A 24596-nucleotide genomic window follows, 5' to 3' on the forward strand; every position below is an offset into this window, starting at 1 on the left:
TGAACACTGTTGGGGCCATAATCCGGAAGTGGAAAGAACATCATATCACCATAAACCAGCCACAACCAGGTACTCCTTACAAGATTTCTGACAGAGGAGTCAAAAGAATAATCAAAATAGTTGTCCAATAGCCAAGGACCACTTGCGGAAAGCTTCAGAAAGACCTGGAATTAGCAGGTACAGTTGTTTTAAAAAAAACAATAAGTAATGCACTGAACAGCCATGGCCTCTATACACGCTCACCGCACAAGACTCCACTGCTGAAGAAAAAGCATGTTGAAGTTCGTTTAAAGTTTGCTGCACAACAATGAAATGAAATTTCCCAATGAAATACTTGGAAAATATAGTCTGGTCAGATGAGGCCAAAATTAAACTCTTAGGATGTCATTGCATACACCATGTTTGAAGGAGAACTGGCACTGAACATCACTCCAAAAACACCCCAAAATACTGGCAGACTTCATATAATTGAAGGAAGGATGAATGGAGAAATGTACCGGAACATTCTTCATACAAATCTGCTGCCATCTACCAGGATGCTGAAGATGAAACAAGGGTGGACATTTCAGCAAGACAATGATCCCAAACACACAGCCAAGGAAACTCTCAATTAGTTTCAGAGAAAGAAAAAAAAGCTGCTAGAATGGCGCAGTCAATCACCCGACTTGAATCCAATTAAAAATCTATGGAAACAACTGAAGATCAGAGTTCAAAGAAAAGGCCCCCTGGAACCTTCAAGATTTGAAGGCAGTTTGTGTGAAGAATGGGCCAAAACCACACCTGAGCAATGCATGCGACTAGTTTCTCCATACAGGAGGTGTCTTGAAGCTGTCATTACCAACAAAGGATTTTCTGCTAAGCATTAAATAAATTTCAGTAAGCGTGTTCAATACTTATTCCCTGTGTCATTCCATTTTATTACACATACAGTAACTTAATTGATGGACTTATTTGTTTTGATTTCCTTGTATGTGTGGATTACTATGGTTGTTACCAACACCTAGTGAAAATTTCATGTCAGTAGCCCCATTAGAAATATATTTACTGAGAAAAATGTCGACATGTTCAATACTTATTATCCCTGCTATATAATGTACATACACATTTTTGACATAAAGCCCAAAACATAAAAACACAAAAATTTGAAACTAAATGTAAATAATATTTTTGCTATTGAAAAAAGTAGATTTAGAAAAAAAAATGAACGAATTAATGAAAATTCTTATTACATAAACTTTTATCTTTTATCAGTGTCAAATATAAAATATATTATTCCTGCACCATAAAATTCCAGGATAAACATATACAATAAAAACAAATATATTGTAAAAGAAATCCATAACATACAGCCATAAAATGTAGAGTGCTATGCAAAAGTATTCATCCCCATTGGTCTTTGTCCTTTCACTACACTTTGGAATTAAAATGGATTTTCATTTGGGTTTTATACAATGGAATTAACAATAAAGTCAAAATTATTAAAGTGAAATAAGATATATTTATTGTGGCATACGACCAGGGATCTTGCCCCACCGGGACGTCTGGAAGAAGGACAGACCAGGAGATGGGCACTATCTTTCCCTGGGCGCAAGAGAGCAGCCCCCCTGGGCATTATCGGGGTCACAATCGTGGAACCATGAGCTTTGTGGCCACTGCCAGGGGGAGCGGAACAACTTAACGAGCCCATTTGGGCTGTGATGCAGCCACACCCGGAAGTGGGCTAAAGAGGAGCCTGCAGTCACCACTCACAGAGCCAGAATCGGGTGGAAGAGGACGGAACTTACAAGGAGGAGTGGAGGCGGCTGAAGAGTAGAGAAAAGGACTGGGTTTGTGGTTTGTGCACAATATTGTGTGTGGTGTTTAATAAACGGTGCGCGCTTTTGTACATCGGGAGTCCATGTCTGTCTGTGCCGAGGCTGATCTCTTACAATATATATATATATTAGATGTTCGGCCGTCTTTACCTTCAGTTCGGACAGATCATTTCTGCTTTCGAGCTCCCCAGGTGAAGCAGCAAACCCTATTACAGCCGATGCTCCCAGCTCGCAAGGAGTAGATGAAAGTGTGGACTGCAAGGCCATTTCCAGTTTCATGTGATCTTCTGGTATAGACGAGCTATCATGACCTGCATCACTTGCACATTCGCTCCCATTTTCGCTCTCAACTGGAGATGATGTGGCGGAGCAGGGTCCTGGGAAGTCTGGGCATTTGCCTGTCTGTTCCAGGTCAGTCTCCGATAGGCCATACCTTAAACTTGGACTTGATGCCTGTCTAGGCTTGGATGTAGCTTTAGGTTTCGGTTTCTTTCTGAGCTCCTTTTGTGTTGCTAATGTTTATATATACTTGCATATACTGTAATAGAAACTCCTCAGCTTGGGTAAATATAGGATACCTTGGGATAATAAGCAATAAGAGAAAAAACAACACCGCTGCTAATGGCGCTCCGCTTCAGACGCCCATCTCCTGTAACGGACAAGACCAACTCGTGTGTGTGTGTGTGTGTGTGTGTGATTTCTTCCTCTTTGCAATGAAATCTCTAAATAAGATCTGTTTCAACCACTTAACTTCAGACATCACATAATTAGTTGATTAGGGTCCACCTGTGTGCAATAAAGTGTCATATGACCTGTCACACGATGTCTGTATAAACAGACCTGCTCTGAAAGGCCCCTGAATCTGTAACACCACTAAACAAGCAACATGAAGACCAAGGAGCACTCCAAACAGGTCAGAGAAAAAGTTGTAAAGAAGTACAGATCGACGGGTTAGATTATAAAAAATATCCCAAACTTTGAATATCCCTCAGAGCACCGTTAAATCCATTATTGAATATGGCACCACTACATACCTGACAAGAAAACACAGTCCATCAAAACATTCACATTAATTGTCAGAAAGGATATATATTTTAGAAATCAATGTTTAAATACAGAACAGTAATTTATGAAAAGGAACCATGTTTCAACAACTTCACCTCTGTGCTTCTTTTATGATGCTGATAAATACTCAGATTTGAGTAATAACTACCACCACTGAGACAAGTAACATTTATAAATTTCAGCAAAGCACAAGATTAAAGTATATTTGAGACTACCAATAAAGAAACACAATCTATCATCAAGTTTTTACTAAAGACCCCTGGTTTAAATTTGAAACTACTGTGCGCATCTCACAACAGTAAACAATTATTTAAACTATTATTATAAATTACAGCATCAAAGAAAAGAACAGATGTATCAAGCTTGTGATTATAAAAAAGATGAAAACAAAATAACCCATTTGTATAGACGAACATACACAGGCTTGGTCCGCAATAGAAATAAAATCCTGCAGTACTTCTTTATATTCCTTGCTTTATACCCCTATAAATACAAGTTATTGCCAATATACTAACAACCCAATTGTGCTTCAATCAATCAGAATATGGAACCAATGTAGGAAGTATTTTAAGATAGAGAAGCTTTTATCTGTGGCACCTCTGCACGAGAACCACCTTTTCCCACCCTCTCAAACATACGCAGTTTTTAAAACCTGGAAAACATCCAGGATTAAATCACTTAGAGATCTGTACATAAACAATGTTTTTGCATCCTACGAACAATTACACTCCAAATTTAACTTACCAGCAACACATTTCTTTCACTACCTTCAAAATCGAAACTTTGTTAAACAGAACCTGTCCAATTTTCCTCACCTCCCACCTACCTCTATACCGGAAAAAATATTGCTCAGTCTCAAGGACTAAGACAGCACTTCTGTAATATATAAAACTATTTTACAGTCCCTCCCTTTCAAAGATCCAAGGGAAAAAGATCTCTTACTCAATTCAGAAAAGGAGTAAAAAGTAACAATGCACAGAATTCACTTGAGCTCCATATGCACAGAGCACAGAATTATTCAACTTAAAATTATATATTGAGTGCATCTCTCTCTTTTAAAATTGTCCAAAATGTTTCCAGGGCAAGATCCAACCTGCGAACACTGCAATCAAGCTCCAGCCTCACTGGCTCACATGTTTTGGGCCTGCACCAAATTAACATCATTTTGGACAAAAATCTTTAAATGCCTTTCAGATAGCTTGGATGTCACAACCTCCTAATCCACTAACAGCTGTGTTTGGTGTACTTCCAGATGGGCTTAAAGTGGAGAAGGACAAACTGTAATTGCCTTTACTACACTATTGGCACGTAGACTTACCTTGCTCAATTGGAAGAATCCTAACTCACCTATTCTAAGTCAGCTGGTAAATGATGTTATATACTATTTGAAACTGGAAAAAAATCAAATTCGCACTTAGTGGATCTGTGCAAAACTTTTTCAAAACCTGGCAGGATCTAATCAATAACATTTTAGAATAAGCATTTAAATTGAGGAAGCAGGTTCTCTCCCCTCTTTTACTCCATTTATCTTTATTCATTTATTATTTTATCTATTGGGCGGCACAGTGGGTAGCGCTGCTGCCTTGCAGTTAGGAGACCTGGGTTCAATTCCCGGGTCCTCCCTGCGTGGAGTTTGCATGTTCTCCCCATGTCTGTGTGGGTTTCCTCCCACAGTCCAAAAGACATGCAGGTTAGGTGCACTGGCGATTCTAAATTGTCCCTAGTGTGTGCTTAGTGTCTGGGTGTGTGTGTGTGTGTGCCCTGCGGTGGGCTGGCGCCCTGCCCAGGGTTTGTTTCCGGCCTTGCGCCCTGAGTTGGCTGGGATTGGCTCCAGCACACCCCCATGACCCTGTAGTTAGGATATAGCGGATAATGGATGGATGGATTTTATCTATTTATTTGTCTTTACTAGCATAAAGTTTTTACACTGCTGGTCTAGCTCTCTTTCTCAAGGGTGGGGGTTCATTTGTTTCAAACCTTTTTTTTTTTCCTTTTTGTAAAACCAGACTTGTGTATGGAGTGTGATTTGATTTAAAAAAATTCAATAAAATTAAAATATACTTAAAAAAAATAACCCATTTGTTACAAAAGACACAAGGCTGCAGCTACTGCAGAAATATACTGTGTGAAAGATCTGTAACTTCAAACCAAATCTTAAAGTAAAATAAAATTCAAAGAAGCAAGTCTCATGTTATAGGTATATATTACCTCCAGTTCATTCAACCTCTGCACTCGAGGAGTAAAACGAAAATTCTTCACATCACAGGCAAAAGGAGGCTGCCAGTCCTAGAATTAAAAACATAGATGGAAATAATACATGAATTACATAAAGCCATGAATGAACAATTCATATGTCATTTAACATACCTTACCTACCATCAGAGACAGGTATTTTAATAATTTCACGTTTTTTACTTTAGAAAAGGTTGACATTTTTAAAATAATCACAATTAAATTAAAGACAAGCAACTAAATAAAAATTAACACGAACATATTGGCTGGGACAGCTACACTACTCCGAATCATGTTTAAGCAATTGTATGATTACAATACTTAAATACATGCCAAGCAATAAGCCATACTTTTAATACCACAATCACATGAACTAATACTTCAGTTAAAATGTCTGCACATTTCTGAGACACTCTGGACATACAAAGAGACATATTTGCATTGTTTACACCACTTAACATATTAATTGATAGCTGTTCAGGCACAAAACAAAGAAGAATTCTTATAGTTAAACATTTATTAATGTAGTTGGATCTGTAGCTTTCAAACTAGCTATTTAATTACTGAATACAGCATGCTACCTAAAATAACTTCTTAAAAACTCATTTTTCACATTTTTTTTTCTGTTCCTGGCTAAGTTCATCATGTTATCATACTATGGACTGGCTCCTATACAAAAGTATAATAAATAATATACACATGGATTAATATATATAATACTATATATAATGCTGTTTTTTATATATATATATATATATATATATATATATATATATATATATATATATATATATATATATATATGAGAGAGAGAGAGAGATAGAGAGAGATAGAGAGATAGAGAGATAGAGAGATAGATAGATAAACTTTATTAATCCCAAGGGGAAATTCACATACTCCAGCAGCAGCATACTGTTAAAGAAATATTTAAATTAAAGAGTGATAACAATGCAGGAATACAGACATACAATAACTTTGATAATGTTAACGTTTACCCCCCCGGGTGGAATTGAAGAGTCGCATAGTGTAGGGGAGGAACGATCTAATAAGTCTATCAGTGGAGATAAACAACATTAAAGAATAGTTAAATAAAATGACTTACACTGATGAAACGGACATCACTACATACTATTACAAGTTAATGTTTATTTTGGCTTTTGTGTAGTCATCCTTATATCTATGCACAGGTCACAGATGATACTTTAGACTTCACAAACTTTACCCTCACACATTCCCAAACAACATATAGCATAAAGCTATGCAACCTGTGGAAATACATGCAATGAAAATGTATTTTAGTAATAAACGCACATCCAGAAATGCCAATTCGGACAGCCTGTGTACAGAATAAACATTTTAAGACTAATGCAGATTTCTGTGTTTACAATCATATTACTGCATTCATTTTCATACATCATTTTGGTGTGCAAGCACATATGCCATTTCGTCCATCTCCTTTGCTTGGCAAACTTTAGATATTTTTGTTTGTTATTCACATATGGCCAAGCATATATTACTCAGACTGGCCACCTGAACAGCAAAAGTTAAAATTCTTGATACAGAAAACCAAGGGAACATAATTCCTAATGATGAATAAGTGTTCAGTCAAAAACATGTATAAAAGAAGTATTTTCTGCTCAAATATTTTTTTCCATTTAGTAAGAAGTTGGGGGTGGCACGGTGGCGCAGTGGGTAGCGCTGCTGCCTCACAGTTGGGAGATCTGGGGACCTGGGTTCGCTTCCTGGGTCCTCCCTGCGTGGAGTTTGCATGTTCTCCCCGTGTCTGCGTGGGTTTCCTCCGGGCACTCCGGTTTCCTCCCACAGCCCAAAGACATGCAGGTTAGGTGGATTGGCGATTCTAAATTGGCCCTAGTGTGTGTTTGGTGTGTGGGTGTGTTTGTGTGTGTCCTGCGGTGGGTTGGCACCCTGCCCGGGATTGGTTCCTGCCTTGTGCCCTGTGTTGGCTGGGATTGGCTCCAGCAGACCCCCCGTGACCCTGTGTTCGGATTCAGCGGGTTGGAAAACGGATGGATGGATGGATGGATGGATAGTAAGAAGTTACATAAGCATACAGGTATACTCGTATATATAAAACAAGCCTTTAAGCATGGAACTTATATATATACATAAAAGTATGCAAACATGCAAGATAATTATTCATTTTCTCATCCTTCATTTGTGCTTACAGCCATAAGCTATCCAATATTACAGCTTTCTGCACATGGAAGGCAGGATATACAGCTACAGCTAGTTTTTTTTTTTTTTTAGGCACACAATTAGTTCTCTTCTATTGAGAATAGTCCTGTTCAGTGTGCTTTCACCAATAAAAATAAATGAAAGTCACCATCTACATCTTTAAATAAATTAACACAGCTAGGCATCTTCAAATTCAGAATGGTAGTCTGCAGTAAAGGTGATCAGCTCAGACAGCACTGTAAGTAGAAGTGCTGTTTAAGTTTTAAAGTTATTTTCTTGTTTAGTATTATATTTTAAGTTATTATGCTATTGGCCAAAGGTTGATTGATATTTTTTAATATACAAAAATTACTGAATAAATGCTGTACAACAATTATTTCAGTTTCACTACATTAAAGCTAGGCAATCCATTAAAAAAAGCAAATTATTTATGTGAATCTCCCAAAACAAATCTACCTGTATTAAAATTGAACAGATTATATTACATTTACTTGAAATTCTATTTACTATACATTTGTCTTTATTAAAAGTGTGCTAGACATCAAATTAAAAAAATGATAAACAGTACATCTCCATTGCTATATGCTGGTCATTAACAACAGAAACCCAATGATATCAACACAATCTCCACATCAATGTAGATGGGACAGACAGAATCATACAAACTCAATTAACTATGAAATAACAGGTAAGCTTCTGTTTTATGGCCAGGACACATATAGAACTACCTGAAAAACGAAATTCAGCTACTTACTGGGGTTAACTTACCAACACTGCAACATAGGGTTTTCCCAAGTAAACGGAAGAGAGTTATAACTCAGTAAATGGAGCATATCCATGGCCACCTATTCAACATTTAAGTGTCAGTCTGATCAATACCCTCCAACATTCATATTGAAATCTCATTTTCCTTATAGTCTTGAAAATATAAAGCATCTTAACCACTGAAGGGAACTAAACCACAGAAGTGTAGTAGCCCCTCACAGAAGATGGTTCATATGCTGTCTCCTCAAAGGACATATCTCTGTAGGCCTGACTGGTACCAGCCACTATTTGGCCACAGCTCCTTGCACTCGCCTCCTAGCATTAGGACCTTGAACAAGCGCTTTTTAAAATTCTTGTGTATAAACAACAGGAGAAAAGGAAACTCTGCTCAAATATATGATTCAATTTGGTATTCCAAGTACACTCAGTTCTACCTAACAAATGCAAAAGCAATTATAAAATAGCAAGTCAACTTCCCACTTTATCCCATGACCAAAACACACAACTTCCAATAAGACTGGGTAGTATGCAAAATATATAATCATTGCCATTGTGATGTGTGCTTCAGTTGGTTATGCATTGTTGCTACATTTACACAAAGATTCAGCTTGAATACTGGACACATATACAAGTACTGCAGCTTGTACTCATGAATATGAGATACTATAACGAGCTGCAGAACAAGGCCTTAAGATATGTAAACAACCAGATAGAAATTAGAAAACATAGCTGGGTCATTCTATTTTAATTCAAACAGCTTTTTCATCATCATTTTGATTCTGCTGAAGCTTGGCATTTGAATTACACCTACCTTCCAGAGTGCAGAATTTTTTTTTGTTTATTAAAAAAAGGTTCCCCTTGCAGTATTAACACTTTTCTTCACAGTGGGCAGCACAAAAAAAAACATAATTTAGAGTGTTTTCTTATAAGCTGTAATCGTTTTCATATCAAGGATACATGGCTCAGTTATAGGTCTTTGGAAATTTTGCAAAATGGTACTTTACCTCAAGTATAATTCTGGCATAAATCCCAGTTTCTGTTTCAATGTCGAAATTCATCTCGTAAACTGCACTTGTGTATTTCAGAATAAAAAATTCTAAACATGCATGGACACTACATGAAATTAAAAATCTTGACCTGTTACTTGGACCATTCATGAGATAACCACCAAAAAGTGTTCAAGTTTGTCAAAAATGCAGTTTTCAAGCATCAAAAAATTCATGTGGAGGAAGTGGAAACATTTTTCACTTAAAATGAGAAGAAAACAATGAGTACCTGCTTTCAGACAAAACAAAAACTATGTTCTTATTCAAAAGGGCAACCCCATGAGGCTTTAGTTTCACACTAGTTTCTGGTTTATTATGTATGCCAACTTTGCAAAAGTATATATTTAACAATATTTTAGTAAAAAAGCATGTGTTTTGCTCATTTTCTGCTTATGATGTACGGACACGAGTAACAGGAAATTGTTTATTTTTTCCATGTACATTTTTCACATCATTTACCGCTGTACAGAATTGGTCACTATTGGCTTATTATATATCAAATTTGGTTCTGTTCATTCTGCAAGAAAACGTGAGTTTTTTTTTTTTTTTTTTTAAATCTTGAGTGTAGTATTTCTTTAATAATGTATAGTGTTAGGTGGTCTATTGCAAGGAGAACTAACTTGACCTATCAGTGATTTCATTTAGGTTATATTTTCATCACACCAACAAGTGTGATCATGTTTCAGTAGGTCCAGGCTTGTTTCTATATGTAAGACCTGTGTCTACTAGCTCAGTCCAATTAAACTCTGGCAGTGTTAAAACTGTTCTTAGTAGTAATGGCTTTTTAGTTGTATTTTGTTGACCTCTGTATATGTTTTACTTAAATAAATAAATAAAAAATATTAATTAAAAAAAAACAAAAGATTCCCACGTCATTACTCTAATTGGTAATTCCATATCAAATTATCACACTTTGGACCACATCGTCACAGATTTTAATGAAACTTAGCATGCTGATTGGTCATATAAATACCCCATAGAACTGAAATTACATGCATCTTGAATCAATATTAAGGGAGATTTAAGCTAACAAAGTTTGAACTTGTTGCGCGGATTACGACTTTACCGGCTAGATCTTCCTACATGTATATTGCACAGTACTAGCTCCTGTATTGATTAAAAGCTCTTTGCAAACTCAGTATTTTGCAAAATACTATGCTATGCCCAAAATGAAAAATTACCATGTTATGAGCATTTATAATATTAAAAATCGAATAGCAAAAAAAATTAAATTTTAAAATTGGTCAGTTTTTTTTTTTGTTTTTTTTTTACTAAAGCTAGGTTGTACTGTCATGAACATCTCTAGAAAATTTGGTCATTGGTTTTTAAGTCATTGCTGAGATATCATTACTTATAATTTGATATCTCTAATGGGTCTTTTGCATAGCAGCCATATTGACTTAAAATAGTATTGCAAGTACAGGTTAAATAATGACATTAAGTAAGGCTCCAATTATGCTACACTAAAATTGAGCAGAAGCCTCATTAATGTTGTTAGTGACACCTGATGATCTCACATGGAATTACCCAAATGTAGAGATTTATTAAAAAACATGGCAATTATACCAAAATCTGAAGCAAAATCTCCTGGACAAATTTGATATTAGTTCTAGTGAAAAGTGTACAAGAGTTTTTATCAGAGTGATGACTACTACATGCCCCCCCCACCAAAAAAAAATCCCTGCACATCAGTGAGAGGTGAAAGGTTACTCATAATTTGTTGAACTTAGGCATAAACTTTGTGTACTGCCAAGAGCATCTAGCATACATTTTTTTATGTTTTGCTTCCATTATCATAACATCAAGCTCATGTTGTCCACTATCAACATTCACAGAATACAAATCTGTGCTGCAGCACACAAAGCTCAGTGTGATTTTTTTTTTTTTTCTTCTTTCCACTCATAATCATATCGTTCAGGCTTCGTATATATTAGTACATTTCAAATTTCAGGACTTTTTAGGACTTTTCCAGTATCAACCAGAACAAGAATCCAGGACCACTTTACACTCTGCCTCTGAATATCCATATATTAACCTAATAAGAACACATATGAACTCAAAGATGTGGCCTATTTTAAATTGCTGATCACTTACAAAAACTGACATTTAAGCCCACACGATTTGCCCAGAGTAGTGGTGCAGTTTCACACTATTTATGCAATTCTTGGCAGGGCTGCTACATTTTAAAAACAAATATAATAATATTTTCTGAACAATGAATGTGCCATTATACATTTTGGGTACACGGTGCTGGCTTGTGCCAATATTTTGGTAAGTGCAAGCAAAAGATACAAAGAAATCATGATAAAAGTATTTTTTGTAAAAGCACTGTTTACAAACAATATTTTAAAGCGTATGTAAAAATAAGGAAATTTTAATGTGATGGGTGCTAGTGAGTCTGATTACACTAAAAATGATCATAAAAAATAATTTTTACATATTTTAGGTAATAAATTGTTGCAAATGAAAACAATTCAATCGAGGTATACATAGGGAAGAGTATTCAAACATACAGTATGACTGATTTTTTTTTCCCTTTTGTATCCAATGACTCTGCCCTTTGATCTACAAGTGTACTCTCAGCAGTTTTTCTAAATCTTCCTCCTGTGCCCTATAAGTGTTGCAAGCAAAATAATAATAATAATAATAATAATTTTGCAAAGCACTTTGCCAGCACATGTAAATGAGTGACTTTCACAGACAAATGTCAGTACTAACTGAAAAAAAAGCTGGTTGCACAGATACTTGAGATTTGGTTGGCTCTTACATTTAGATAACAGTTCCCCAAGTACCGATAGGATTTTATTTTTATATTTTTTTACTGTTTGTGTTGTTCTTACTGTGGTCACCAGTGTGGCCGTTACCATAATAATAATAATAAAGTATAAACAAGCATGTACAAACATTCAGAATTATTAACCCAAGTTTAAATATTTTCAAATATTTACCTATTTTTATTTTTGAATATACAAACTTTATTTTTTAGCTAATTTGGAAGCCCTAATATTTACCTTTTTACTGTTGATGAAATAAGAAAATTAAGAGCATGACATTAGTGTGTCACTTAAATTAATTTTTTCATAAGTTCAGGACCCTGCAGCTCCTAAACCCCTTCCTTTTGCGGTGTCCTTTTGGTGGCACATCTACTCAAAGCACCATGATGTTCCAACAATGATGGATGGATTAAAAGCCAGAAGTCTGTATGACCATCAGCATCAAGTGACTTTGTGAGAACCCTAACTACAAAGAGGACTATTTCATTTATGTTAGGTAGAATGCCCAGAGGGGACTGGGCGGTCTCGTGGCCTGGAACCCCTAAAGATTGTATTTTTTTCTCCAGCCTTCTGGAGTTTTTTTTGTTTTTTCTATCCACCCTGGCCATCGGACCTTACTCCTGTTCTATGTTAACTAATGTCTTATTTTAATTTCTTATTTTGTCTTTTAATTTTTCTTTTGTTCATTATGTAAAGCACTTTGAGCTACTTTTTGTATGAAAATGTGCTATATAAACAAATGTTGTTGTTTAAATAGCAACAGCTTTTTTGGTTTTAAACACAGTACTTTCTCCTATTTAAATGAAAAAATGTTACCCTTCCTGCCACGTGCCTTTTCAGCTTTCCAATGAGCATGCAGCTTTGACATAAAAAAAGTTACATTTCATAAGAAAGCACAGCAAATAACATTTTTATGCTGTCTGCTGTGAAGAAAAGTGCCTATACGCCAAGGAAAAATAAAATTATAAAATAAAAACACCAAAAAATATTTGAGTTCTGGAAATATGGTGTAATTCATATGCAAAATTTAATCAAAATCAAAAATGGTGATGCAACAACTTTTTTTTGCATTAAAATGGAATGGCCAAGCAGCAAATCTAGAAATCACCAGAATGTTTATAGTGGAAAGAAGGGACTTCAATGAAGTTAGGAGTTGTATCACCTACACTGTAAATAACATTTGAGTAAGATGATAAATAAAGCAGGTACAATACCTTTTTAACTCTGTCTTCAAAGTCTAGTATTGAGTATTGTCTTTTAGAAAGTGATCAAGCCACCTGTTTTGTTTTTTTTTTTTAAACCGTTCCTCAAAAAGCAAGTCACTTGAGTACAGCTGAAGAGATGAGAAAATTATCACAAACAAGAAGCTTTCTCATGTTTGTGTGGTGACAAAGACTCTTTTTGATAATGATGAAAATAGTATTCATCTCAGTTCTACAGTTGCTTGTATGCTGCAAGTTAAACCAACTTAAAAGCTATGTAGGTTTTTTCCACTCTTACATTTCAATGTTTTGTCCCCCACCAACTGTTTTGAAGGGTGGGTGGGTGATTTAAGGCTAGCATTTAACCTGTGATAAGATTTATTTTGCCAATGCAAACTACAGATGATATACAACACACCCACATATTTATCAATTAGCCTTTTAAACAAATTTGCATTTAAGAACCTCTTTTTTTTTAATGGGCAGTTCATGGCTAGTACAGAAATTCAATAACAAATCACCACATTTGATAGATGTTCCTCCACAATCACACCCATTGTGTGTCTCCCTCTTTCCATACATGAGCACTGAAGACTCACAACAGGACTACTAAATCAGTAAGTAGCAATCTTTAGTGCTGAACATCCACCGTCTCTAAGAATGGATACTCTAGATTGTTGATAACTGCATACACAGAAACAATTGTTATGGTTTTCCTATTATTAAAAAGGCACCCACCAATAAAGATGTCTGAGCATATGGGCAAGTCTAACTATATCCAGATATGCTTTCTAACATTACTCACTAGCTTTAGTTCCTTTACCAACCATAAATGAACAGTATGTCAACTCCCATTACAAGCTTCTTGTATACCTAGATTTATCATATGCTTTATTCATCCTTAGCTTGATCTGAATGCATGGGCCACTCTGCCATCTAAGGCTTGGCTTTGAACATCACTCTAGTACAGATTACTAGTATTTCATTCCAGTACAGATTACCAGTATTTCATTCTAGTCAGTGTTCTCTTTGTCTAAATATGAACTATCATGGGTGTCCACCTTACATTTTACTTTGTCAAGCATCTCCTTTCAGAAAATTTTTAAAAGGGTAACCCTCCAAGGAGGACAAGTGACACCAAAGTTATAAAGATCCCCAATGTGAACATGACCTTCCACTATGCCAAGGTCACAATTTTAAGACAGGAGAAATCATGCATTTTTCCTTAGCAAGTCAATGCAATGAGAAGTCAAGCAAAATGACACATTTTATTGGCTAACTAAAAAGATTACAATATGCAAGCTGTCTCGAAAGCTTGCATATTACAATCTTTTAGTTAGCCAATAAAAGGTGTCATTTTGCTTGACTTCTCATTGCATCCATACAACACTCTACTAGTAGCAAGTCATTACAATGTCTGAAAGATATCAATTACCATCAGCTTCACATTGTGGTAAATTAATAAAACATTCACATTTTTGTTAAAAAAAATACAAAGAAGAACGTTGCTTAATGAAATTGTCCCTTCAACACCTCACTGCTCTTGGGCAGTGGGGAGGGATGGATATCTACTCTGGAAAATGACCAACTTAAGAATTGATGCCACAGGCACATTTAACTAAAATTTCAATGTTAGGTTTAAAGAAGATATTGACTTCTGGCTCACAAAACCACCAATATAAATGATAAATGTGTTACCTTAGGTGGCCTTATTTTGCAGATGCCCGATTTCTCCGCAATGGGTCGGATCTTGCTAATAAATCCTAAAGGATCAGAAAAATCCTCCCAACTAGGCTCAAATACCGGGCATTCCGGCGGGGGCACGAACTCCGAATACAAAGACATAGTGCTTCAGGTTTTAATGATGGACTCTCCAATAAAAATGTAGTCGAATGAAAAAATATTTATATAAATATGGATATAAATAAATAAATCAACGAGTTCAGTCTTGCTGCATTTGACCAGTGGGTAATGACCATAATCAATACATCGGATTAGGCTTTAAATCAAGCATTGTCATTAAACGGTCCTAAATTTCTAAATCATTAACTTTGCCGGGATATAGTTTCAATGGTGGTGCATAAAGACATACTCAGTTCTATCCTTTCATTTCAGACGCCACTAAATCCCGCACGAGTCCGGATCTTTTTACTCTGCAGGGTTTCCCCTCCTGCAGGTGAACAGCTGTCGCCAGTTGCTCCAGTGCTAGCTCTGAATTCCGCTTCCAGCGAAGCCACCGGCAGCACAATGCGCAGCTCACGAAACATCCGCCTGGCCTTGAACAGAGTAGCTCTAGTGGGTTAGATCCCCGTCCTCAAGTTACCAAGCAAGTGTGGAAATGAAATCCCGTACGGGGAGCAGCTTACAGTTGTCAGTCGCAGCTTGGGAAAGGAAAGACATATCCATCGTCCACAAATAAGTCTTTAAGTACGCTCCAAAAAAAAAAATAAAAAAACATATATATATATATCCTGATGAATACACATAAAGCAAATGCTTTGGGTATTAAGGTCTTTTCCGATTATTTCTCAGTCTCCGGAATCAACAGGGGGGACCACTCGTCTTCCAACAGCGCAATGAAGTTAAAAGAAGAAACAAAAGAACTTGGAAAAGGAGCAGCGCTTCCGTGTCCTCAGTTAACTGATCTGTCCCCACTTTATATCAGTTTTTCTTTCATCCTAACTTGAATACGGGTTTGATGTTTCTCCGCACCTCAGAACCCTCTCACACGTTTAGACGCGTAATCCTCTTCTTTGCTTTAACGACATCATAGTCACTGTTTCTCCTCCATCAGCAGACCACCAGCTAAAGGTAAGCTGAGGTGTCAGACAGTCCAGCGGAAGTAGTATAAGAAGCGGTCTCATTTGTAGCGTTATCCCAGTTTGCAAGTGTAGTACGTCACAAAACAAATAAACTAAAAAAAACCTTATTTATAAAACGTAATGAAAAATGGGGGCTTGTAGTTCTGGAAGCGGATGGGCATACTGGGCGTGTGCCTGCATGTCGGGGTCAAAGGAAGTATTTCCGGTGTGAGTGTTTACTTTTTATGTGATGGTTTAGATTGCACTTTTGCCGTTATCCTCTATTTCAAGGAGTCTCATTATTCTAAAGCTTTACTGAAAATGGAGAAAACAGGAGGAAGTTTATTCCTAAGGTGTATAGTGTGCTAAAATTGTAATGCTTACCTGTTTTAATTTAAATATGTGTGTCCTGCATTTAAAATCAGTTGAATGAGGAAAACGTCAACCATCTAAATTAAATACCCCCGTCATTCCAGAGGACACGAGAATAAACTGCACAGCGTAACGAGCTGCATACAACACCAAACTCTACTTTAATTCGCGTTCTATTCTTCTTCACCTTTTGTTCAATAGCTGTATTCTTACGTGCAGGTAGACGTGGGCTGAAATTCGAGCCGGGGGGAGGTGATAGGATTGGCAACAACTCCCAGGCAACTCTGCGACTGCGCCGGAAAGTTCGTTTACAAATTTGAATACGGCAGAAAGCGATTGGATGAGTCGCGCAACACAGTCCATCCGTCTGCTCCCATAGTGGGGAATTCTATCTGGCTACAAGAAAGCAAGCAAAAGTAGGTTTTAATGTTTAAAATGCAGGGTTTAAGTTTGTTATGGTATTTTGATTTGTAAGTTATTATAAGTTTATATGTAGTGTGCAACTATTGAGTAAACCACAACGCACGTCATTCGCCGAGTCTTCGTTTTCATTATTATACAATAGCCGGTTTCATTAAACTGTATTTGAATTGAAAACTTTTATTTGATCATCTACACTCCTTAAGGTTTTTGTCATTCGTGCAGTCTAAATCTGTGTTCAACATGTTAACTTGCATGAGAAAATACTTAAGAATATTTGCTACTCTTCCTTGAGTAGGTAAAGAATTTTACAGTCGCAAATTCCAAGAGAGTACTAAACTGGACTGTGTCATTTGTACAAATAGGATGCGGCTCCTGAACTAGATTGAGTGGGTCTGACTATGGTTAGTTGAAACTCGCGCCGCTTGAAGCGCCATTTAGATTTACTTGGTCTGTGTCGTTGAAGGCGTGTTCCTGTGAAGTGCAGCCTCTTTATTTTTTGGCCGATTTCCCAATTCCTGATAAATCGACACGAAAGATTTAAGCACTGTACCCAATAATAATCTAAAATATAGTGACTTTAACTTTCTTCTTTAGTGTGTCTTTGAATATAAGAAACTCCTGGGTACTTTGTCAGATTTTTATGATGAAGCACTAAGGGCAGCAAAACTGTGTTTTTCACATTTCACCAAAATAAACGACTATTTGTAGTAATAGATATATTATATTTAGAAGTACGCCTTTTATTTTTAGACAATTGGGTTAATAAAAATGCTTTATTTTCTTTTTATTTTGGATTTATTTGACATTGATGATAGTATTTTAGATTACCACAAATTTATATCTAAAACTTTTTTTGGAATATATTTTAGTTTTAAATGCTATTTCAGTGAACTTTATATAAGCTTTATTATACAAGTGTTCTAAGCCATCCTGAAGTATTTTTGGCATTCTACATACTTTGGAACAAAAATGTAATAATACTTTTGTCAGAATAATGCATTCACCTGTCTTAATTAAATAAGATTAATCTAAGAGCATATAGGTTATTGGGGGCGATTATTAATGATAACATTTATTAGCAGAAAGTTTAAGTGCAAGTAATTCTCCTCTGTTATAAAAGGTTTGCGAAAACCAATATAAAATTTTTCACAAAATTTACCCAGTTAATGCCATTTCACATTTTGTAATCCACACACAGAAGTTAACACCTTTTTTTGATTGCCCTCTCTGTAGAAATTAATGGAAAGAAATGTTTACTTGAATGGCCCAAAAATTTGGGTATTTTTATTTTTTCAAATAAAAGAATATCATTTTCTTTTCTGACAACAAATGTATTAATTAATACACTTAAATTCTGATCATTTTTGTAATATTTAGGAAATCTTTCATTCATCATTTTAATTGGATCAGATGTAGTCCCTTATGTAACCATTTCCTTACTGAATGTTTGATGTTTACAAAGTCTAACAGCCACAGATAAGAAGTTGGTTATAGCCTTCCAAGATGTTTCTCAGTGCTTTCCATCATCATTTTTTGTGTTACCTTTTTACATTGTTACAGACGTTTTAAAATTTTATGTAATGTATATAAAACTTTATTTTTCAAATAAAGAATTAGAAATAAAAAATATAAGGTCTGTACAGATAATTCAAAAAGTTAGGATGCTCTAATCCCAGATGACCACCAAGTCCAGTTACACTCATTATTATATTTCTCAGGTCAGTTTAAAATTGCCTGTCTGGATGCATTTTGCTTTCCCACCTAAATGTGGTTAAAATGAATTAAATACAGAGTATCTTTTTTTCACAAAATATTGAGAACACTCATTCCACATTAGTTCATCAAAAGTCAAGTAACGACAGAACTGTTGTAACATTTGCTGCAGATATGCATATAAATCACAACTGTGAATTTAATTGAAACTTGCTCAATGTTTAGAACAAATTTTAACAATGAAGGTAAGTATTAAAAATAAATGTACTGTAATGCTAGTTTTGCTTTATCTGAATCTGCCTGCATACTTTTAATACAAATACTGAGCAATCAGTCAAGTTTAATAAACATTTCAGTGCTGGAATTAGTCTTAACTGGTAGACTACAGTGACATCGCGGAACTAAAAAAGTATAACTGTAAGAGGAACAGAAACTCAGTAAAATAGTAAACATAAACTAGAAACTAGTAACTGAAAAGTTGCCTAAACCTGGACTAAAAGACCAACCAGACTCTTATTAATAGGTAATTTGCAGTCAAAACTTATAGCTGTTGTAACTCCTAAAGAGCAGACCTGAACTGGATCAATGAAGTTGTGCTCTTGGAAGGTTGCAGGTTTTCCAGAAATGCATACTGATTTTTTTTTTTGCAGCTCTCCTTACTGTTTAAATGGGTATGAGATTGCTATATTTTTTTAATCAATTTCACAAATATCCTGGCAGCACTGAACACAAGACAGGAAATAGCCCTTGTTAGAGTTCCAGTATATCATGGGGCACAAACTAGTTCCAGTGCTCACACAATACCAATTTGGGCTTGTCAGTTTAACTTTAGTAATGTGGAAGGAAAACCCACACAGACATATGGGGTAAATATGCAAACTCCACTACTGGGCATAGTTATTTGTTGGAGTTGTGAGGTGGCAACGACAAACACTTCACCGTCCTATCCAAGTAGATAATAACAGGTGTTTGTTCATTGGCGTTTGTGTGCTTAAAAAATTATCAGCTATTATGGATGAAGCTGAAGAAATGTAAGTGTGTTGAATGACATTTGTTGTATTCAGTGGAGATAGGCTTGTTTCTCCTAAGTCTGTAATGTTAAGAAAAGTAAAACATTTGCTTATTTTATAAGAAATGTATAACAATATATGTGTTTTACATATATGAATAAATTACACTTATTAAAAAAAATTAAAGCTGCTTTCTTTCAAAGAGATAACACAAAAATGAAACTGAAAGATAAAGATGTATTTCTCTTCAAACCTGCTAGTTCAGCATTTTTGTTCTATTTTTTTGTTCTTTGGTCTTATACTTAAAGCCATTTTTATGTTTACATGATGGTTTTACTGTAATTCGTTTTTTGTTTTTTTTTATTATACATCATTCACTTTTGTTACATAGCACACAAACTGTTCACCATAAGCATGTTCCATCCATCCATCGTCCACCGCTTATCCGAAGTCTGGTTGCAGGGGCAGCAGCCTAAGCAGGGAAGCCCAGACCTCCCTCTCACTGGCCACTTCCTCCAGCTCCTCTGGGAGGACCCCGAGGCGTTCCCAGGCCAGCCGGGAGATATAATCCCTCCAGCATGTCCTGGGTCTTCCCCGTGGCCTTCTCCCAGTGGGACATGCCCGGAACACTCCCCTAGGGAGGCGTCCAAGGGGCATCCTGACCAGATGCCCGAACCACCTCAACTGACTCCTCTCAATGCGGAGGAGCAGCGACTCTACTCTGTGTCTCTCCCAGATAACTGAACTCCTCACCCTATCTCTAAGGGAAAGTCCAGCCACCCTGTGGAGAAAACTCATTTCGGCCGCTCGTATCTGCTATCTTGCTCTTTCGGTCACTACCCAAAGCTCGTGGCCATAGGTGAGGGTAGGAATGTAGGTCAACTGGAAAATCGGCAGCCTCGCCTTTTGGCTCTGCTCTCTCTTCACCACGACGGACCATTGCAGAGTCCGCATTACTGCGGATGCCGCACCGATCCGTCTGTCAACCTCCCGCTCCATTCTTCCCTCACTTGTGAACAAGACCCCAAGATACTTGAACTCCTCCACTTGAGGTAGTAATGTGTTCCCAACCTGGAGAGAGCATTCCACCCTTTTCCAGCAGAGAACCATGGCCTCGGATTTAGAGATGCTGACTCTCATCCCCGCCACTTCACACTCGGCTGTGAACTGCTCCAGTGAGAGCTAGAGGTCACTGTCCGATGAAGCCAACAGAACCATGTCATCTGCAAATAGCAGAGGCGAGATTCTGAGGTCACCGAACCAGACCCCCTCCGCTCCTTGGCTGTGCCTAGAAATTCTGTCTATAAAACCTATGAACAGAATCGGTGACAAAGGGCAGCCCTGGCAGAATCCAACCTTAACAGGAAACAAGTTCAACTTATTATCGGCAATGCTTACCAAGCTCCTGCTCCTCCTGTACAGGGACTTGTATCCCGTACTCTTGGAGCACATCCCACAGGATGCTTCGAGGGACACGGTCAAATGCCTTCTCCAAATTCACAAAACACATGTGGACTGGTTGGGCAAACTCCCATGCCCCCTCCAGGATCCTGGTCAGGGTGTAGAGCTAGTCCAGTGTTCCACAAGCCGGGACAGAATCCGCATTGTTCCTCTTGAATCCGAGATTCGACTATCAACCGAACTCTCTTCTCCAGCACCCCTGAATAGACTTTACCAGGGAGGCTGAGAAGTGTGATCCCCCTATAGTTGGAGCACAACCTCCGGTCACCCTTCTTAAAAATGGGGACCACCACCCCGGTATGCCAATCCAGAGGCACTTCACCTGATGTCCATGCGATGCTGCAGAGACGTGTCAACCAAGACAGCTCCACAACATCCAGAGCCTTGAGGAACCGAGGGTGGACCTTATCCACCCCAGGGGCCCCGCCACCTCGGAGCTTTTTAACTACCTCGGTAACCTCGGCCCCTGATATGGACGGTACCCCCCAGAGTCCTCCATCTCTGCTTCCTCTAAGGAAGACATGCTGGTGGGATTGAGAAGATCCTCGAAGTATTCCTTCCACCGGTCAATAACGTCTGCAGTTGAAGTCAGCAGGGCCCCATCTCCACTGTACACAGTGTTGGTGGAGCACTGCTGTCCCTTCCTGAGGCCCTTAATGGTTTGCCAGAACCTTCTTGGTGCCAACCTAAAGTAGTTTTCCATGGCTTCCCCAAACTCCACCCATGCCCGAGTTTTTGCCTCTGCAACAGCCGATGCCGCCACACGCTTGGCCCGCACCGGCTCAGCTGCCTCTGGAGTCCCACTGGTCAACCAGACCCGATAGGACTCTTTCTTCAACTTGACGGCCTCTCGAACCTTAGGTGTCCATCACCTTCACCTTCACCATCTCAATCATGTGATTGAAGTTCTGCCGGAGGTGGCAGTTAAAGATCTTTCTGACTGGTTCCTCTGCCAGACGTTCCCACAGACCCTCACTGTACGTTTGGGTCTGTCCGACAGCCTCTCCTGTCATCTGATCCAACTTACCACCAGGTGGTGATCAGTTGACCGCTCAGCCCCTCTCTTCACCCGAGTGTCCAAGACAAAAGGTCGCAGATCTTATGACACGATTATAAATTCGATCATCGAGCTATGATCTCAGGCATCCTGGCACCAAGTGCACTTATGGACAGCCTTATGCTTGAACATGGTGTTCATTATGAACAATCCATGGCCAGCACAGAAGTCCAACAACTGAACACCACTCGAGTTTAGATCGGGGAGGCCGTTCCTCCCAATCACACCTCTCCAGGTTTCACTGTCGTTGCCGACGTGAGCATTTAAGTCTCCTAGCAGGACGATAGAGTCCCCAGGATCTGCACTTCGCGGCGCTTCCTCCAGGGACTCAAAGAAGGCTGGGTACTCTGAACTGCCGTTCGGTGCATAAGCGCAAACAACAGTCAGAGTCCTTGCCCTGACTTGAAGATGCAGGGAAGCAACCCCCTCGTCGAACGGGGAGAACCCCAACGTGCAGGCCTCGAGCCATTTAAGCATGTTAAATACAAGAATTTTCAATGTGTGATAAAGTTGCAAAAACACAATAAAAAAATGCATGAAATTAACTTATTAAATTAGAATAAATGAGCAACACAAGATAACCATAAAGGAATACTGTTAATATAAAATCAGTACACGTAGAATAATGGAATTAGAGAATGCAGTTTTAGGTGTTTTTTTATTATTATTATTATTATTATTTATTTATTTACTGCAAATTAAAAGCAACAAGGTATCCATGAATGACAGCTTTGAATGAATTTCTTGCAGGTTCACAAACAGACCAGGGAGAGCAAGTCTTTGGAGTGACTGGTGTCCACTGTAATTAAATGTTTTAATCAGAAAGCATAAATGTTGCAAAGTATAAAACCTTACACATAATGTATGTATTATGATAGGTTATTGTAATTACTGTACTCTTTCATTAAATAGTTACATGGGTTTCACCTTGAAAATATAATTATTAAAATCAAAAGATTCAGTCATCAGTGATACAGAAAGAAAGAAGTTTATGACACAATGTAGGGCATTAGTGACCAGTATTATACAATGGCAAATGATGTGAAAATGTCAAGGGGGGAATGGAATCTCATGCTAATCCTGTCGCATAATCCACATGTCCATTATCAAATCATTATGTTCAAAATGTGCAAAATGCATGCTTTTTTGCTAAAATATTGTTACGCAGTTACTTAATCGGAGTCACTTTTCGAATTGAAGTTAGGATACTTCACCATGAAGGAAAGGGGGGGAGGGGGGAGGGGGGGGGGTTGGGAGTCTTCAGTTCAAAAAGTCAGTCCCATGAGACTTTTGGTTTTCTGTCTATGTGTATGCTGAAAGTTCAGGAAGTAACTATAAAACAATTGTTTAGCAGGAAAGAATGTATTTTGCATGTTTTGCATATAACAACTTTATAATAGGCCTGTGGATTATGCAACAGTAGTAATATGAGATTTTTTTTTCTCAAAATATTTTTCTCATTATTTGCCATTGAACATAATTATTGTCTTTAATTATGTCATAAATGCCTTTCTGTCAATTCTGCATGGAAACAAAATATCTCGGACACCACTACAAAGTACATGGGGTAAGTAACATATTTAAAAAAAAAAAAAAAAAATTTGGGTGGTATATTCCTTTTAAGTCATATAATTCTGCAAATAACATATGGAAAAATATATCCAAAGAAACACACATGCACATAATTGAGAAACTCTGTTCTAAATATGTTATTCCCAGGATTGTGTATAACTTTGTTAATTCCTGACTGTTCAGAAAGTCTTTAGTCCATTTATTAGATACAGTATTTTATATAAGAAGCAAGTTGTGTGTGCCTTTTTTTAAAGTGTACATAGTTGTGCTGACTTTTAGAATTAATGTACATCTATTTATAAAAGTCTTCATAACATTGATTCAAATGAAGTTATTCTGACATTGTGAGTGTTTATTTTTCCTCTTTACTGTGTATTTTTTTAGATCACTTTGACACAGTTTTATAATGGAAACCCCACGCAGGAGAGGTAAAGATTCTAAAAGGTAATGACCATAAAATATTTATAGTGTGTTAATTTTGTCTGCAGTGTATTGAGGCATAGTAATTCAGTTCCTGTACTGTCTTAAAAAACAGCATTGACGTGCCACACATACCTAATCTAAACAAGCGTCACTGATTCACCAGGATTATAATCGGGTTTTTGTGTCTATTGCTGACATCTCAGCTACTTGGACACAGTTGAAAAAATTGATTCAGAAAAAGGATCCAAGCTTTGGATGGCTTAATGAATTCCATCAGTGTTTGAATGTTACCCATTGTGTTAGCCATGGCAGCCAGCAAACAGCAGAATGTGATAGGTTGCTCTTTTATTATCTTATTAAGATGCTGTTTACATTAATTAATCCAATCAACAGTAAAATTGCACATACACCCTTTCTTTCTCTTTATAACCAGAATATTCTGTAAGATTTTTGTTTTGAAGTGTGTTTTTATATGTTTACATTTGAAATGGGACTTGTCTTGTAACTTATGCCTTTTGATATTCTTGTACAAGTAAAACTACTTTTATATGTTTGTGTAAACGCAAGGCAATTTGGGTAAATATAGCATTATTCATGTATGACTGCACAGCAATTTGAAAGTACAAATCACAGTGACTTACTGATTGCTGATTATATTTGCTCCGTAGTA

The 24596-nt window shown here is 37.2% G+C and overlaps 2 protein-coding genes across 4 annotated transcripts in view; one reads left to right on the top strand and one right to left on the bottom strand.

Annotated features, from left to right (window-relative positions):
• The window catches only part of kdm5a (lysine (K)-specific demethylase 5A), a 146104-nt gene extending 130516 nt beyond the window's left edge, over positions 1–15588 (bottom strand). For both annotated transcript variants that reach the window (XM_051930694.1, XM_051930696.1), the window contains exons 1-2: positions 14793–15588; positions 5088–5165 (exon numbers count right to left, since the gene is read on the bottom strand). In XM_051930694.1, coding sequence (XP_051786654.1) covers positions 5088–5165; positions 14793–14939 — 225 coding nt within the window. In that variant the 5' untranslated portion in view covers positions 14940–15588. The remainder of the gene's footprint in view (positions 1–5087; positions 5166–14792) is intronic.
• Positions 15589–15791: 203 nt separating this feature from the next.
• Positions 15792–24596, top strand: part of ccdc77 (coiled-coil domain containing 77) — a 45701-nt gene continuing 36896 nt past the window's right edge. The window contains exons 1-2 of one of the 2 annotated variants that reach the window (XM_051930813.1): positions 15792–15905; positions 23888–23947. In XM_051930813.1, the coding sequence (XP_051786773.1) occupies positions 23910–23947 (38 nt within the window). In that variant the 5' untranslated portion in view covers positions 15792–15905; positions 23888–23909. Of the gene's footprint in view, positions 15906–16279; positions 16684–23887; positions 23948–24596 lie in introns of those variants that run through there. The other variant, XM_028809378.2, reaches the window with a different exon arrangement.

Source organism: Erpetoichthys calabaricus, chromosome 1 (assembly GCF_900747795.2).
Source record: "Erpetoichthys calabaricus chromosome 1, fErpCal1.3, whole genome shotgun sequence".
Taxonomy (NCBI): Eukaryota; Metazoa; Chordata; class Cladistia; order Polypteriformes; family Polypteridae; genus Erpetoichthys; species Erpetoichthys calabaricus.